The sequence below is a fragment of the Epinephelus lanceolatus genome, chromosome 14 (genome assembly GCF_041903045.1).
Source record: "Epinephelus lanceolatus isolate andai-2023 chromosome 14, ASM4190304v1, whole genome shotgun sequence".
Lineage (NCBI taxonomy): Eukaryota > Metazoa > Chordata > Actinopteri > Perciformes > Serranidae > Epinephelus > Epinephelus lanceolatus.
The window spans coordinates 17,710,371-17,728,414 of record NC_135747.1 but is presented as its reverse complement, the minus strand read 5'-3'; the positions used below and the strand labels follow the sequence as shown (position 1 = coordinate 17,728,414).

The window sequence follows — 18,044 nt, the reverse complement described above, 5'->3', positions numbered from 1 at the left end:
ATGAGATCATACAGTCAAAGACACAGCAGACAAACTCTTTAAATAGTTTATTTTTCACTTCGGCATTGCATATTCACTATTCATAAACATATTGCTTTATTGTTAACCCCAGGAAAGAGGAAAATACGATTATATTAGAATTGCTTGTTTAAAAAACTTTTTGCATCACATTTTCCTGATACATGAGGTAATTTTGAAAAAGTACAGGGGTCATTGATATACATAAATAAAACTTTTTCTTCAGTCCAGTTTAGCCCACAAAGTGTCTTCCCTTATGCTTTACTCTGTCACTCAGTAGTGGAGTTAAGTGTTGTAAAGCCAAGGGTGCACCTCTCACTGAAGGCATGTAGTCGCAGAAAAAGTGCAGTCTATTAAGACTGAGTGGTGTTGTAAATCTATTGCACATACTGTCTTCCAATATCATCTAACTGACATGTTATATGTCTATTTGGGGTAAGTGTTTAGGTCCAACTATTTCTTATAGCTGAGCTAGTAATAGGCTAGAAACAAAGCGTGAGTGAGAGGCAGTCCTGTTACAGGCCAGCATTCAAAATTGGAGTTTCCCACTATCATGCAGCAAATGCATTCCAATTTTAACACATGCTAATTTAACCGTATGCTTTGGTGCTGCTTGTATCTTAACGACAAAGAAACTGACAGTTACAGTAATGTATGACGATGTCTTTTTTAAGGAATATGGATTGTGCAGAATGAGCTGAAATTGTTATACACAACATGCATCGTACAAGATGACAACTCAGTAGTTTCCACTCACATTTTCCTTTGACCTGAGATAAGAAAATGGAAACAGAGAAAGGCCCTTTAAATAGAGGTTGTTCTGAGCCACACACTCCTTGTTATCATATACAGTAATTATATTAACCTAATGTGTAGTTATCACACTGGAAGATATATGTTAAAAATAAAGATGTCGTACAAACTTTAAGGCCAGGTATAATGGTAAACTAATGGAGCTAAATTTCAATGTTGGAAAAAGGAATAAAAGGGATCCTGTACAGTTTTATAGGCAGCAACTCAACACACCAAAACCCTGCCAACTCTAATCAACACTTAAATCTGCTACATCTCACTGTATCCATGACTACTGAGCAATTAAAAATATTTTATATTTTTTCAGTTCCCACAGACATTCTGAAAACAGCCCATTAAGCTCACGCTGACCAACAGTGAACATTTTCCTTATTGAAAAAAGTACAAATATGTCTCGACAGGTTGGTGATAAACATGCAAAGTGTCAGAGTGCATCCCAAAGGGTGTGGTTTTGATAAATATTTCTATAATCCAAAATATTACTACATCTTTTACCAAGTAACTGTGCCAAAAACAGCTGTAGCACTTCCCCGATTTCAAATGGAAGACCTGGATCAAATAGAGGGGTGAACAACCATGTAGGGTCACATGACAGAAGGAAGAAACAAAATATTACCAGGGGTTAGGGGAAAAAATATCACAACATGCAAAAGTCCAAGCACTGCATCTGCCTACTATGTGCTCCAAACATGGAAGTTATTTTTAATTCAGGGACTGGATCCTACAAAGGATGTGAACCACAGCGACGGGGACTTCAGAGGATACAGTTCCAGTCCAACCTGTGCTAATCGACTGGAAAGATAAGTGACAGTAGCAGCACCTAACCAGATTTTGTCTGTCCGATGACAAAGAGCTTGATACCTGGATCATAGATATAAGAAAAAAGGGAATAAAGTATACATTTCTTTGAGGGCTAACATCTGGTATTTTACAGTGTTATATTTTAGTACTTAAAGTCCATGGCATAGGATGATACTCTAATGTTCCATTTTTATCAAGTGTAGAAAACATTAGCTTGTTCACATCTACAGGTTAAAATTTTGGACCAGATGTGGAGATTCCGCAGCCAGCTAAACATGAATGAGTAGGTTTCTAAGTTCAAAGGGTTTCATATGGCTTGTCAAGGCAGTGTGTTTGTGTCATCCCCATCTGCTTTGATTAAATGCTCCAGATAAACAGCCCAGTGTTGTGTTGGACTGAGACGATTGTGATAATCAATGACTCCTGAGTTGCTGACATGGTGTTTAAAGACTTTGGCTGTAGATCATGGAAGCCATATTGATGATTGTTGTGATTATTATTTTACAGTATGCTTTTAGTTAGCTTTCGCTGTGTTACTTTACATAAAAAATATTAGGGAAATGGTGGGCAATTTTCAGGCTTTGACGTTTTACACAGGACAGTAATAACTAAACTCGAGAAAAGGCTTAACGTGCATCTTGTCCTATTAAAAGTTTGTGTGCGCAACTTGATTTCCAAAATAGGAAATCAAAATATCTGTTGTTTCTTCAAACCAAATAAAAATCTAAAAATGTACAACTCATATACAGTATATACCAAAACCAAACATAGGGTGTAGGAATTACAGTACGACCTTAAAGCTAGAATAAGCTTGCAAAGAGCAGTATTATTCAGTGGCACAATGCAAACACACCCATCTCACCACTCTGATTTACAGTTTGTTTTGCATAAAAACCATTTGCATGGTTCAGGAGAAGTGGATTGCATTCGGCAAAAAAGTCATCATCACCAACCTTCTGTTTTTTTTAGGCAGATGCAACTCAGTAGAAAGTGGACAGATGCAAAGAGACACATAGCTTGACGTGAATGCGTTTGTGCGTGCATGCTCAGTGGGAACTGTTGGTGCTCCAGTCGTAAGGGAGGAAGATGATTTTGGTCTTCCCAGCAGAGAGAACACCCTGCAGGCTGGTCTTCTTTGGAGAGTCACCCATGTGCTCCACCACCCACTTCAGCAGCTACAAGGGGGGGGGGGGGGGAATCACAGGGTGAGGTTCGCGGTTGGGTTGATTCTGCATTTTAAACTATGAAATGATTTGTAGTTAGTTACTGAAGTACTGGACTTAAGTAAAGTGCAAGTGGTTTAAAATTAAGTATCACCATTTTATGATACTTTCTGCTTTTACATTTTGGAGGCATCTTTTACTCCACAACTTTTATTTGACAGCTTTAGTTAGTAGTTTCTTTGAAGATTATTCATACAAAATCTAAATCTACAAATATGATATATTATCATAGGTTAAGCAACCCATCAGTATACTGAACAAGTTTGGAACCCATCGGCTATCATCTGCTGACAAACGAGGAAAAGACCACACTTACAATATTAAGATATCCCAAATCTAAGCTAATATCCAGTTTCATATCATGATATCAAAATAATATTGATATATTGCCCAGCCCTAGGTGTAGCCAGTATATATCCGAGCCAAGTCTTCTTCTTTTTAATGCACCTGTCATTCTAGCTAATCTCTAGAAACAGTAGGGGTGGGGAAAAAAAATCAATACAGCAATCTTTGCAAATAGACATTTTGATACAACTTTTGGTACTAGAATAATAAAATCAATTGCTTTTTTTGGTCCACTAGATGGTGCTGTTGTGTTTTTGTCCTCATGAGGTCAGCAGAGGTCTCAGTGAGCTGTTGGCATTAAAATCAAACATCTGGACTTATTTGGGATTTTTTTTTTTTTATCACAGACGGAAAGAAGGACTTGATTATGACCCATGTGATTCGCAAGCAGTGTCATATGAGAATACTCCAGGAATACTACAAACATGAGGGCTCACCTCACACTCCACCATCCAGAGATAGCATTAGCTTCTGACGACCAAGCTAGCGCTAGACCAAGTCCGCTGAAAAAACAACCAACACTGGACACATTTTGCTTGACAAAACTACCATCCAACTCTGAGAGAGCTAAGAAAATGACAGTCCATCATATACTTAATGTGCAAAGATCTGCATCCATACAGCGTTGCTGAAAATGAAGGCTTTTGTTACATGCTATCTTCCTGACGTTTTTTCATCGACACAGCCGTACTTAAGCTCTACAGAGAAGTGAAGCATAAAGTTGAGGAATCTTTGGATGCAGCAGGAAGGGTGACATTAACTTGTTACGCCTGAACTTAAAGGTCAGTGGATTCACATGTGACTGTAACAGCACATTATCTCACAGGGGACTGACAACTGCTGTCTCACGTTCTCCAAACTAGAGCAGTACAGGAAACTCACACTGCAGCAAACATTGCTGACCTGGGATTGTGGTTGAAAAAGACAACACTTTAATATGGGTGTTGCCATTCAGTTAGTCATATACCTGCATGTGAAGTGTTTTGCACACATGCTTAATCTGGCCTCACAGAGGGCGTTATATCTGCCAGCAGTTCAGTTTGTCAGGTGTATGCAGCAATTCTGACAGGTTTTATGATGATGTTGGTCAGTCTGTCTGCTTTGCATCACATTTTGCTCCAATAAAAACGACTGAAGTCTGATGAACAGATTGAAAACTTATCTTCTGAGGTAAAATTGATGTTGGCAAAGTTTTCCTTTGGGGAATAATTCGCAGTTGGAAAAAGAGGCAATAAATCGCAATATATTTTATCGTAACCTAGGTATCGTGATAATACCATATCGTAAGTCCTCTGGCGATTCCCACCCCTAAGAAACAGATATCTGCATATGAATGCAGTTGAATTAAATCTTCACCAGACGATAATCAATGGGTTCCAATTTGTATTTTGGTACTACTCGGACTACAGGCAGACACCAGAACACCTTTGAGATTGACCTTTGGATTCTGAAATGGGTGATTCTGCATATTGAGTACTTTTACATTTGGTACTAGTAAATGTATGAGTATAAATGAGTTTGAATGCAGGACTTAACTGTAACTGAGTATTTTCGTACTATAGAACTGCTACATTTAATAAAGCAAATACCTGATTAGTGCTTCTGCCACTGCTATTATGTCTAATAATAAGACTGCAGGATTGGCAGTTGGGAGTCAAAACTACCTTTTCATCCGTTCCTCCAAAGTCAGCTTTGTACCACTTGAATATCTGGCTGAGTCGAACTTCTCTTTTCCCAGAATCCACCATACAGGCGTCGTCATTCTCCAGAAAGGCTTCAGCTGCTGTGCGGAGCTGGCTGTCAATGTCCTGATAGACGTGTGGGGATCGGAGTTGATTTCAGACCATTCAAGCTCTAAGTATTTACCAGACACAACATGATGTATACAATCTACACACTCCATACATATTTGTGAAGCCATCTTACCTGTGGCGTGTATGTTTTAATTGGTGGGCAGCCCTTTGCACCACAGTTCAAGGCAAAGTGAATGAGGGGCTCTGCATCTGGAAGGGCCACCTAGTGGACGACATGGGAAACAGAATTTAAATCACATTAGTTATTCCACATAAAAGTGTCACTGCTTAATCATTAAAATGTGCAGCTGTGATTTAACAGAGTGTCTCAATACTTGTAGTCGCGGGTCTGTTTTGGAGAAGGGCTTCAAAAGCTGTGCGACACCTTTTCTGTTCCCTCTCAGAACGCCATTCTCAATGTCCTGTAATGTGAACACTTCTCCTCCAATCAGGTAGCTCACATAGTTGTAGAACTATAAATGAGACAGGAAAAAATATGTCATGTAATGTCAACTCTTGTTGCTCAGGTACATGTGAATTGAATTAAATATTAAGACCATCTTAAAAACAACAAAACGTTAAGACAACAGGACCGTTCATGCCACTTAATATGCATGTTATATCTTTATATTCTAGTCTGGATGCAAAATAATGTATGCTGCACCAAAAATGGCTGCCATAAAACTCAATATATAAATACAAGCCCAACATCTATACATAAAGGTAGCAGGAAATGCTCTTGATAGGCTTAGGGGTTCCAGGAACACCTCTGAAGCTCAGATCAGACCAAAGATTCGTGACGAGACGTAACCATTTTAGAACATTGCAGGCAAACTTGCAGCGGTGTGAACTGGCCGGTCTCAACCCCGCTCAAGCCGGTAATGGTGTCGCCTGTGACTCAGTTTGTCAAGTTGGCCAGTGGCTGGTTTTAGAATGTAAGGCATGTCACCTGTATCAACAATCGACTTGTAGCAAAGTCCGATGACAAGGTCAGCAGACTGCATGTTTTCTTGCTGTACTATTCCCTGACAGCACTCTGTCCCCGCCAAGCCATAGTCTATCTCATTTACATCCCTGGAGCTGTTGGCACAGATGTCGGCCCCCGTCCTCACAGTGTGTCAGTGTCAGACTGTGGATCGCTGCTGCTGCTTGCTTTATGTGTGCATACACACATACTTATTGATTACTCTCATTGTGGCATATTTATTATAAATACAGTTCATCTGAGACTCTTGTCTCTTTGCAGTGGTGTAAACTGGTAGGTTTCAGATTGCTGCAGACTGGTGCACTGCAGGTAGTTGCAGATTTAAGCTGGTCTTGTCACAAATCTTTGGTCTGAACTGGGCTTAAGGAAAGTCTAGAAGTACTCTGTGTGGTCCTACTCTGTATCTTTGCCACATGTTGGTGGGGGCCCCCAGGCGTAGGTACCCATGGATGACCAAGGCATTGTAGATGTTGATGAAGAAGGCCAGCTTCTCCTCCCGGCTCAGCGAAAGCAGCTCCACCCTCTGCAGCTGAATGGCCAGCTCACAGTAACGCTCAAAGGCGGGGTTTACTGACATGCCCTTGTAGTCCACAGTCTGTGGGAGCAAGGAAAGTGCAGTGGTAAAGTAACTACAGAACCACATGCATATGAGCCATTTTATCATTTGTCACATCAATGTACAGTCAGAACATGTAGTAAAATATTGAAAGAAAAACAAACAAGTCTCATAAAAGGCCTCAAGACTAAAGCACACAAGGTAAACCTATGTATGCCAAGTAATAATGACACTGAAATTAGAAACAACCAAACACACAGATGAATACACTCTGAGTCAGAAGCTCAGAGTAAACAAGGACATTACCTTGCCATCAGCAGAGAGATGCTCAGAGAACAGTTTCAGAATCAACTCCCGTACAAGCAAAGAGAGCTCAGCAGCTGAGAGCAATACAGAGAGAGAGAGAGATGGTTAATGTTTGACCACTTCAATAGCATTCTCTGGTGAGATGAACCGAATCAATATCTGAATGGCTAGAGCAACTGTGTTAGCATAGCCTCAGTACCTTAGCAATTACTGGACCTGTTGCAATGCAACCTCGACTACATAGCTCATAGCCAGATTTCAAAACATTAACACTGAGGTGGGCCTTTCAATCTAACAACATAAATATTGTAAATGGGTCTAGGTGTATTTCCTGTTGGAGTGTTTGTTAATGCAGTAGCTGTCAGGGAGTAAACAGGGGCCAAAGCTGTTGGTCTAACAACAGAACAGCCATGACCAGCCTATAACATAATCATAAAGTGTGTTTAAAGTAGCTGTGACATAACCCCAGGGAAAAATAATGAACTGCAAAAAGATCAGCGTAACCTTGGTGTTGTACAAATGAGATTATTATTAGGAAACATTACCTGTGGGAAAAGAGAGCATCGCAGATAAACCCAAGAGAAACACAGCCAAGCATAATAACACCAACACTTACAAGAGCGGTGATTATAATCACCTCTGTGTTGTGCAGCACAGATTAGCTTGTTAGTTAGCCTCTAGAGGTGTGCAGCGTTCAGGTAGAAAATACAACACAGAGCCGGGCAATATGTCTTACCACCACCACCACCAAGAAACTTTTGAAAAGAAATTCATAATTATTGATGTGTCACAAGATGACACCAAACCTGCAGACAAGCCAACAAGGACTTAAAATAGGGCTTCAATGATATATATTTTCAGGCCTATGTTTCCTCAGTGCAGGGATTGTATAATAACAGAATTAAGATATCTTATATAATACATGTTATCAAATACACTGCAGTCTTTTTTTCCCAAGGTATTTCCAAGGTCAAACATAGACTTCCACGCTCATGCTGCACCCTAATCATACAGGAAGTGGAAGTCACTGATGAAATGATATATATTTTTATAAAAAGGCCATATATCAGATATATCATTAAGCCCTACTTCAGTGTATCCCGCTACAGAGCTCACTAACCTAATATCCAAACCCAAGCAAACCCAAGCCAGCAGCAGAGGAAACGACAGGCGCTAGAGAGCACTGAAGGACACCAGTCAGCATGAACCTGGAATGCGACGTGCGAACGCCCCAAAGCCCGATCCAGTCCTGACCTACCCTGGATGGGACTGCAGGCTGCCGTCTGTCCTGTGTTGAGAGCTGAGTGAGGGTCATCCTCCAGCAGCCTGTACAGCGTGTCTTTCCCCTCTCCAAAACTGCCATCCTGCTGCCCACAGCCGCGCACAATGACCATGTACTTCTTCTGCAACAATGCTTGTCCCGTACTAGAGGCCTCAGCCCTGGCTAGCACACATGGCCACAGTGAGGAGTTCACAGGTGAAGTCAATGACTTTCCAGATTTGTTCCTTTAACTTGTACAAAAGCTGACACAACACTGGGTGCCTGTTTCACTGCAGGTCTACAGCCTTACTTACCCATGCCCTTCTCTTTCTGCAGCCAGTCAACCAGCTGATCACCTGAGAAGCTCTTTTTGTACACTGTCAGTCCCCTCCTATGACTGCCAATCACATTGCCATGTTTGAGGTCCTCTACCAGGTCTGCCAACTCATCCCTCTCACACATAAACTCTGCGAGAGCAGGAATATGCCAAGCCACACATGGACAAACACACAAATACACACATGTTCATACCCGCAATTATGAAGGAATATCTGCAGTCCGGCTTGTGTGTAAAAAATGTATCTGGTTGCTGGGAAACGTAGCACCTGGGTCAGTGCTTATTATTCAGTATGGTTGATTTACATTTCTCAGAAAGAGGCCAGACACCAAAGCAACAAATTACTCACTGTATATGTAAGGACAGTTTAACTTGGATAAAAATATGACGTGTCTGTTAGAAATCATTTTTTAAAGTCCATAAAAATCCATAAACACAGATTCACAGAAAATAAATAACATTAATTTTGTTGCCATTTTTACATATTAAATGTTTAAGGGATGTCAGAGCTAATACACATGTTGTCAACAGGCAAAATCCTCAAGTATGTCCATTTATTTTCATCTAAAATCCAGACAAAACAGAATTGAATCTATGTGGGTTGTTTAGACTGACAACAACTGAGTGTTTGTTTAGCACTACATTAACACTGGGCTGCACAGTGGCCTATATGCACCCTGTAGCAGCCCAAAGCTGGCCAGTATTGCTAAAACAACATCCAGTGTAGTATCAAATAAGATATCATAAAGTCCATTAAGGAGGCAGGGACTAATTAAATAAACACTTTAGCATAATGACAGAAATATGAGGGACATAATTCCTTATTTGGAGGCAAAACTGAATTAAACATTTCTCCACAAAAGGCTGTGTAAGCATCCCTTTGGACAGACTTTGTTGACACAGTAGGGAGTTTAATAATCACATATAATGAGGCAGCCTGGTGCTGCAGGGCTCATCCAGAGTATCAAGTTTCCTGTATCAACTGTCTGTGTTGGCGATAGGGGCAGGAGATGAGCGTGGGCACACCATGTCCGTACATGCCAGCACTAGTTTTACACTATAATTCTAACTATAGTTCATCTGAGTCAATGCCTCACATTAGGGAGGATTTCCCCCAGTGGGGTGGTTAATGTCACCATTTCATAACCTATTTTTAAGCACTCTAAACCACATCTGAAACTAATCGTGCAAAATTAAGCAATTTATCCACCCCGATCCTCGAAAAAAAAGGGACTGTACAATAATAGTTAGACACACTATGAACTGTGCATTAAGAACAGGTTAAGGACAGGACATTGGGATTAAATTTTTCTGCACCAACACGTGAAGGCAACAAAGTGATCTGGAAGAAGCAAAAACCCTTTACTTTTTTCCAGACCATTAAATTCCTCACCTCCATCAGTCTCCCCAGCTGTCTCCTCTTGCTGGTTCTCCTCTGGTAGTGGTGGAGCATCTGCTGGAAGAGGCTCTTTCTTGACCAGATTCACCAACCTCTGCAGCTCCTCAGGAGCCTGGAGGCGTGACACAGATTGACACATGCATACATGAAGTCTCGACACAATTTAAAATAATAATAGATGCAATTAGGATTTTTTTCGACACATTACATTAAGTTAATTAGTCACTCAGGGAAGTAGTATCTTTAGGCGTTTTTACTCCTTCTCACCAATTTCTGTAGGTCGTCGTTGCCCCCAACGTGAATGTTGTTAAAGAAGATCTGAGGGACTGAGGTGCGTCCTGTCAGCTCCTTCACCCTGGCTCTTAGCTCTGGATGCCTCCCCACATCCACGTCACATACCGGTACTCCCAGACGCCCCAGGGTGGCTTTAGCCTGCACACAGTGCGGGCACCCCTGGATGGAGTACACCGTTACCCGGCCCAGAGCGCTGCCCTCAACCTCCTCCATCTGCAGCAATGATGGAAAGACAAGAGGGCAAAGAGTTTTAAGTTGAAGCCTTCCAGAAAAAGTTGGCTGAGCTCCATGTTTTCTCACCAACATCAAGTTTTACATGTGTGCAAATTTACCTAAAAACTGTTCTTACCTCGTGTTCCTTTTTCTGCGCTTGGCTACTGAGTGAGTGTGAACTACACAATAGGTGCTTCATCCGACACATTATAACTATGTTCAGTTCCTATTTTACATGAATCATTGAATGCACCTTTTGGCCTAAATGAAGCTTTAAACTCCTGCCCTTCTATGGGTCAGCAGGTGGTTTCACATGTTCACTGAGAGAGTTCATATAATCATACATGCACAAAAGATTGGGAGCAAACATGTGAGACTACTTTTGTGTACATATAAACAGTCATGAAAAACAACTCTATTTTTCTACCTTAGATGAGATATTGCACATGCAAGCATTTCTGGTCTTTATACTACCTGAAAAAGGAATTGTTTTCTCTTTGCTACACACACAGTGGTGACACTGATAGTTTGATTCAGATGAATTGGTTCCAGTTTAGGGTGTTTACTTTAGGGCTCGTGTTTTGTGTGTCGCCAATGAAGGTGGCAGTTCTCCAAATGCTTTTGCACAATACTGAAGGAATCAAGTTCTTGTCCTCAAGTTTCTGTACACTGAATGATATCAAATTGCAGTTTACAGTGGTGGTCTTCTGGCCAGTGAAGGGATTTAAACCAGCAGTCTCACAGTCCCGGATAATTCAAGAGAGGTGATTATGAGGAATTGAGGAACTTCTCTTGGCACAATGTCCTCTCAGCTAATTTCTAAACATTTCCTTGTGTTGAAAGCAGGCCAATGCAATGTGTATTTCAACTGTGTGAAATGTTAGTAACTGACTTTGCATGAAGTTTAGCAATGGCAGTGTTCCTCATTCTTTGTGACAAGGCTTTAAGCCAGCAGTCAGTCAATATTAGTCTGGGCTTATCAGTGCTGGATCAAACCACACCTCATGCTGATGCTTATAAAATAGGTCAAGGTAGTTTATACACCAGTTTCACAACTTCTTTGCTTTCCTTTCTGAAGTAATAAAGCAGTGCAATTTTTAAATTTGAGAATTGGTTTAGTACTATTTTCCACATGCAATTCTCTAACTCAGATACTGAATAGTAATAAATTCTTCCAAATGTTGATGGGAAATGACTGCAGATAAACAATGTACTAAATCTAGAGATTGTTAACCCGAATTCTAGAGTGACATTTACTGTCTTAGAAAAAGTAAAAATTTAAGGGGTTTAGACCATTACCAACAAGCTACGCTAACCTTATTTTAAATCCCAAAAGTTTTTAATGGAGTTCGGCACGGGTAATGTAATGCATGTTTGTTTCAATAACTAAAAAGCATTATAACCGACATATCTATCAAGAGTGAATAAATAATTACACAACTTGTTTAGTGACATGTGTGTAACACTTTTCACCGCTGGATATAGCTTTAACCGTATAACGTTAATGACTAGAGAATGACGTTAACAAGCTAATGTGGATATATTAGCTAATGATAATAACGGTGCGTTACCTTTCAGCGTTTGACTCCCTCGCTTAATTCGGCTGTACAATTTAAAATCGCACAACTGCTCCCTTTAGTCCTGTTAATTAAAACATATTAGTTAATACGTATGTTAAGTATAACGCCAGCTGAGAGGTCGCTGATCTTGCAGGTAAATTACCCAGCTGCACTGGCAGGACATCATTGCGCAGGCTAGCCCATATTAGCTGCTTTAGTTAAGCTAGCTATCTTGTCTGATGAGACGTTCAGGTGCTCCTCGAAAACTTAAAACTCTAGAGCGCTTGACTAGAAATCTTATCACGCATAATTTCATCTTTTGACATAACAGTAGATGATTTCCTTTGTAAACTCTACCGTTCTACCGTTGGGGACAGACCTTTAAAAATGGGACAGACAGTATGTGTCTGGTTAGCTAGTTAGGGTTGTTTGTCTGAATTCAAGCTGAGACGCCAATAATTCCCACAGTATTAAAGGCATCTGCTGGGTGTACTGTCATACCGTACCAACCGTTGCTTTGCGCGGAACCATTCACAACTAACTCATGTTCCTGTACGGAGAAATCCCCAGTAGGACAGGAATGGACCAAGAGGAGCTGATTTTCCTGTTTGGGAGTGTCGAAGATGTCGGGACTATCAGTTACAGAGCGCGTTGGCTGTACAAAATTATTGAAGTTAATCTCGAAAGAGGACTTATTGTCACTTAGTGATACGGTCACGAATAAAATGATAGTTGTGGAGAATGTTACAGGTATGTTTGCAATGTTTACCAGATAGCAAGGAGCAAGCAAGCTAGGATATTATCAGTAAGCGTTAAATACATTCTGTTTTGTAACACCGACATTCTTGACCTGCTATGTTTTCTGACCCGTTACCATAAAAAAAACGTTAGGTTTTTAGTGGTTAAGGTGTTTAGGTTTAAGGGCGGTGTCACGGACTCTGACAGAATTCAGTGTAGCACATTTTCCTATATTTCAACAGATTTAGCAAGCTAATGTCAAACATACAGTACAGGCCAAAAGTTTGGACACACCTTCTCATTCAATGCGTTTTCTTTATTTTCATGACTGTTTACACTGTAGATTCTCACTGAAGGCATCAAAACTATGAATGAACACGTGGAGTTATGTACTTAACAAAAAAAGGTGAAATAACTGAAAACATGTTTTATATTCTAGTTTCTTCAAAATAGCCACCCTTTGCTCTGATTACTGCTTTGCACACTCTTGGCATTCTCTCCATGAGCTTCAAGAGGTAGTCACCTGAAATGGTTTTCCACTTCACAGGTGTGCCTTATCAGGGTTAATTAGTGGAATTTCTTGCTTTATCAATGGGGTTGGGACCATCAGTTGTGTTGTGCAGAAGTCAGGTTAATACACAGCCGACAGCCCTATTGGACAATTGTTAAAATTCATATTATGGCAAGAACTAACTAACTCAGCTAACTAAAGAAAAACGAGTGGCCATCATTACTTTAAGAAATGAAGGTCAGTCAGTCCGGAAAATTGCAAAAACTTTAAATGTGTCCCCAAGTGGAGTCGCAAAAACCATCAAGCGCTACATCGAAACTGGCACACATGAGGACCGACCCAGAAAAGGAAGACCAAGAGTCACCTCTGCTTCTGAGGATAAGTTCATCCGAGTCACCAGCCTCAGAATCGCAAGTTAACAGCAGCTCAGATCAGAGACCAGATGAATGCCACACAGAGTTCTAGCAGCAGACCCATCTCTAGAACAACTGTTAAGAGGAGACTGCGCCAATCAGGCCTTCATGGTCAAATAGCTGCTAGGAAACCACTGCTAAGGAGAGGCAACAAGCAGAAGAGATTTGTTTGGGCCAAGAAACACAAGGAATGGACATTAGACCAGTGGAAATCTGTGCTTTGGTCTGATGAGTCCAGATTTGAGATCTTTGGTTCCAACCGCCGTGTCTTTGTGAGACGCAGAAAAGGTGAATGGATGGATTCCACATGCCTGGTTCCCACTGTGAAGCATGGAGGAGGAGGTGTGATGGTGTGGGGGTGTTTTGCTGGTGACACTGTTGGGGATTTATTCAAAATTGAAGGCACACTGAACCAGCATGGCTACCACAGCATCCTGCAGCGACATGCCATCCCATCCGGTTTGCGTTTAGTTGGACGATCATTTATTTTTCAACAGGACAATGACCCCAAACACACCTCCAGGCTGTGTAAGGGCTATTTGACCAAGAAGGAGAGTGATGGAGTGCTGCGGCAGATGACCTGGCCTCCACAGTCACCGGACCTGAACCCAATCGAGATGGTTTGGGGTGAGCTGGACCGCAGAGTGAAGGCAAAGGGGCCAACAAGTGCTAAACACCTCTGGGAACTCCTTCAAGACTGTTGGAAAACCATTTCAGGTGATCACCTCTTGAAGCTCATCGAGAGAATGCCAAGAGTGTGCAAAGCAGTAATCAGAGCAAAGGGTGGCTATTTTGAAGAAATTAGAATATAAAACATGTTTTCAGTTATTTCACCTTTTTTTGTTAAGTACATAACTCCACATGTGTTCATTCATAGTTTTGATGCCTTCAGTGAGAATCTACAATGTAAATAGTCATGAAAATAAAGAAAACGCATTGAATGAGAAGGTGTGTCCAAACTTTTGGCCTGTACTGTATGCATTTCATGTAGCATAAATTTAAAGTTTGTACGAGCGGTTGTTAAAATATTCACTCCATTTTGTTCCACCAAAACACATAACGTGAACTAATTCCCGGAGGTTTTAGGAAAACGAAACTGTAAAGTAAGCTACCGTTAGGCTTCATATAGACAATACCTTAGTAATGAACTAAGATACTGCATAAGAGTGAATTGCCTTTTAAATAAGGATATTGGCATGAACTGACAATAGGGATTGCTAATGCTATTTCACTTCTGCCTGAAGGCATGTTCAGATAATAAAACCATCCAATTCTTTTACCCCTTATGCTCATCTCTTTCCACAGAGGCAATGGAAACAATTCTTTCCTTCTCTAAAAATGCCGAGGAGCTCCTGAAAAGGAAGAAAGTTCATCGTGACCTCATATTCAAGTACCTGGCCAAAGAAGGTGTGGCGATGCCTGCGAACACCGACAAACACCAGCTGGTGAAAAGGACACTGCAGCTTTGGTCGTCTGGGAAGGTAGGGACAGGAGACAGGAGGTCAGGGGTGAGGGAAACTCTGTGTTTCAGTTCCAGGGAGAGAGATAAATTAAACTCTGGGTTAGTTAATGACTAACCTGCTCGCTGTCCAGGTTTCCTTTAAAAAAACCCTGAGTTCCTCTCCGTCTCCTCCCTCTGACAGAGGCAGACACGCTGTTTCATTTCCTCCTTGATTCAGTCTGCATCAAAGCACATTAATTAGCCAAGATTTACTATCTGTCACAATCAAAAACCTGGTTTGATATTAGCTTGTTACTCAGGACTATCTTAACTTCCTGGTTGTGTACGCTGCCAGTCGTACGCAGCATCAGGTTGTCCTCAGCTCAGATACAAACCTCTGTATGTCCTTTTTTATTACACTGAGGACAGCTGTCAGTTTGTTATAGCATTCCCACTAAAATATTTATTGCACATAATGCGTCATTTCAGTTTAAATTGTAAAAGTCGCTATGAAGCTTTAGACACGTAGGATCAATAAATAATCATCCCCATAACTTATGATGCGATTGGTGGCATTGATGGAACATAATTCCTAAAATCTTTGAGGTTAAATGTTAATATTTAGAGTGAGCAGGATCGTGGAGCTGCTGAGGAATGTGAACATGATTTTTTTTTTTTTTTCAATAGACAGTGTAGAGTCTGAACATGTTTCGTCAGCATCTCACTTAAAATGTTTAAATTTACTGCCTTTGTTGCCATGTAGCTGAAGTAAAGCCACTGAATGCTCCACTGTAACCTTTTACTCAAGTGCAAATCACCAACCACGTTATTCCTGGATCCGATTACAATCACGTCTCTAGGCCTCTGTCCTTGATTTTTATTTTTATACCTTCAGTTTGTTTTGTTTTTATCCCTGTCACATCAAAGCTGACCAAACTGATTTTTAAATTGTAATGTAGACTGCAACCTAAATGATGAGTTATTGAACAACACTTTATGTGCTAATTTATCAACCCTTTGCCCTGCTCCAACTCAGGTTCTTAAAACAATAAATACATGTGCACAGTTCGTATACAGGACAATTAATAATATTTCTACATCCACTGGATTAAAGTGGAGGGTCTGCCTTTTATTTACCTGTTGCCATGGTGAATCACAGTATCAGACCTCTCTTGATGATGGCTTTTTTCATTCACTGCACACATTCTCAACTCAGGGTGAACATACTCAGAATTGATTGGACAAATTGTGTTCAGCTGTACTGGAACCAGGAACCAGTATCAGATTTCATCAACTCAGAGTTCAGGGTCCGACTGGACTGTGACACTGAGTTAAGTTGTCAATAATTAGCTGTTGACAGCTTGTATTATTGAAACGTGTACTGAAAAGTAATCCAGACACAACTTGACCATGTGTTTGAATATACCAATAACGTCTCGTTTCTTTAAGGCCATGGATGAAACCAAACAGAGACCGCCCACACAGACAGTATCCACAGACGAGAAGACTGGGGTGGGCTTTGACCCCATGGTCCTTGGCCAGCAGTTCTGCCAGTGGTTCTTCCAACTCTTAAACAGTCAGAACCCCTCGCTGGGCCAGCCGCCTCAGGACTGGGGACCACAACACTTCTGGCCAGATGCAAAACTACGCCTCCTGTCCAAGTAAGAATGCCATTAACAGAACATTAATTTGAATTAAGCTACTTGTAGTTTTGGGCAGGACTTTGTAACACCAATTGTCTGTTTTTTCTACAAACCAAGTGTCATCATAACAATTTGATAATGTGATAAGCACCAAAAAATTGTACATGTACAGTAGGAGCTTAAACTTGACCTGTATTTTACACAGTAAAAACATTTACAGTTACAGCTAATTTGGAAAAAATAACCCAAAACTAAACTGTGCTGACAGAGCTGTGTCTGTCTTTCTCAGAGCTGGCAATGAGCAGATGGAGGAGTTTCTGGGCGCTGAACTGGTTAACCTTCGTCTCCTGGCCTTGACCAGGGAAGAGCGCCTCCTCCTCAGCCCCAACCTGGAGCTTCATGGCCTCAGGACGCTGGCCTCCCCCCATGGCCTGGTTCTGGTGGCAGTAGCCGGGACCATCCACAGAGATGGAGCCTGTCTGGGTGTCTTTGAGAAAATATTTGGCCTCATCCGCTCCCCGCTGGAGAACAACAGCTGGAAGATTAAGTTTGTCAACCTGAAGATCAGAGGGCAGGACGCTTTGGGTGGGACAGAGGTGGTGGCACCTGCCTTGAATTATAACTCCACTGAATTGCAGCTTCTCTGCAGTTGATGCCACTCCTTATTTCATATTATTTCCCCAGGGAACGCTTGACTGTGCATGCCCTCTTGTTACTAATCTAACTTGCCCAAACAACCTGAGATCAGGACTGGCGACATAACTGGCACAAACCCCTTTCTTAAGTTATGTAAATCAGTCATGTCAGGACTGTACAGGTGGTGGACACTGTTGCATCTCGGTACGTCACTGATGTAACATCTAAACAGGACAAAGCTTTGGAAAAAGCTCTCGTATTGTTTTCTCTGCTGCTTCTTGTTGTGGGAACATTTTGCTTCAAACATACTGTACCTTGATGCAAGGCAAGTTTTGCTTTTGCATCCTGTGCCTTATTTTAGATAACATGTAAATACAGACATGGATGTGCTCTTGTAAATGTGTGTCATATCAGATATAATGATTATATTGCTGTGCTCTACAATGACAACTAGGTCACTACTTGCGAACATAAAGATATTGTGTTTGTTCACATGATAATACTAAGTCAATTAAAATTGATTTTGAACGCTATCTAAGATGGCGGTGCTTTTATGTGAGGAGTAAAGGTCAGCCCTTAATGTGTACACATGTTACAAATTAGTATTATGTCAACCAAGCTCATAAAGCAAGCGTAATCATGCACAGGTCTGATATGGGTGTATCTCAATGTCTAATATCTGAGCAGCAAACAGATGGAGGAGTTCCCTGGGTGCTGAACTGGCTGGCCCCATGGCCTCGGGGTGCTGGCCTACCTCTA

At 41.1% G+C, this 18,044-nt stretch overlaps 2 protein-coding genes across 5 annotated transcripts; one reads left to right on the top strand and one right to left on the bottom strand.

The window, feature by feature from the left end:
* Positions 1-32: 32 nt before the first annotated feature.
* On the bottom strand, positions 33-14,980 carry LOC117251522 (uncharacterized). Of its 4 annotated transcripts, XM_033617922.1 has the most exons (12): positions 12,067-12,141; positions 11,916-11,985; positions 10,105-10,344; positions 9,832-9,949; positions 8,416-8,568; positions 8,099-8,284; positions 6,841-6,914; positions 6,376-6,573; positions 5,329-5,466; positions 5,127-5,216; positions 4,865-5,008; positions 33-2,807 (listed from the first exon to the last, which is right to left on the bottom strand). In XM_033617922.1, exons 3-12 carry the CDS (start codon positions 10,342-10,344, stop codon positions 2,679-2,681), a joined length of 1,470 nt encoding a protein of 489 aa, XP_033473813.1. In that variant the 5' UTR covers positions 11,916-11,985; positions 12,067-12,141; the 3' UTR covers positions 33-2,678. The 4 variants fall into 4 exon arrangements, with proteins under 4 accessions (XP_033473813.1, XP_078030540.1, XP_033473812.1 ...); XM_078174414.1 differs by lacking the exons at positions 11,916-11,985; positions 12,067-12,141 and adding an exon at positions 14,846-14,980; XM_033617921.2 differs by having other exon boundaries at positions 11,916-12,124.
* c14h3orf38 (chromosome 14 C3orf38 homolog) lies at positions 12,463-17,818 on the top strand. Its single transcript, XM_033616980.2, has 4 exons — positions 12,463-12,653; positions 14,871-15,046; positions 16,456-16,667; positions 16,939-17,818. Exons 1-4 carry the CDS (start codon positions 12,527-12,529, stop codon positions 17,300-17,302), a joined length of 879 nt encoding a protein of 292 aa, XP_033472871.1. The 5' UTR covers positions 12,463-12,526; the 3' UTR covers positions 17,303-17,818.
* Positions 17,819-18,044: the final 226 nt, after the last annotated feature.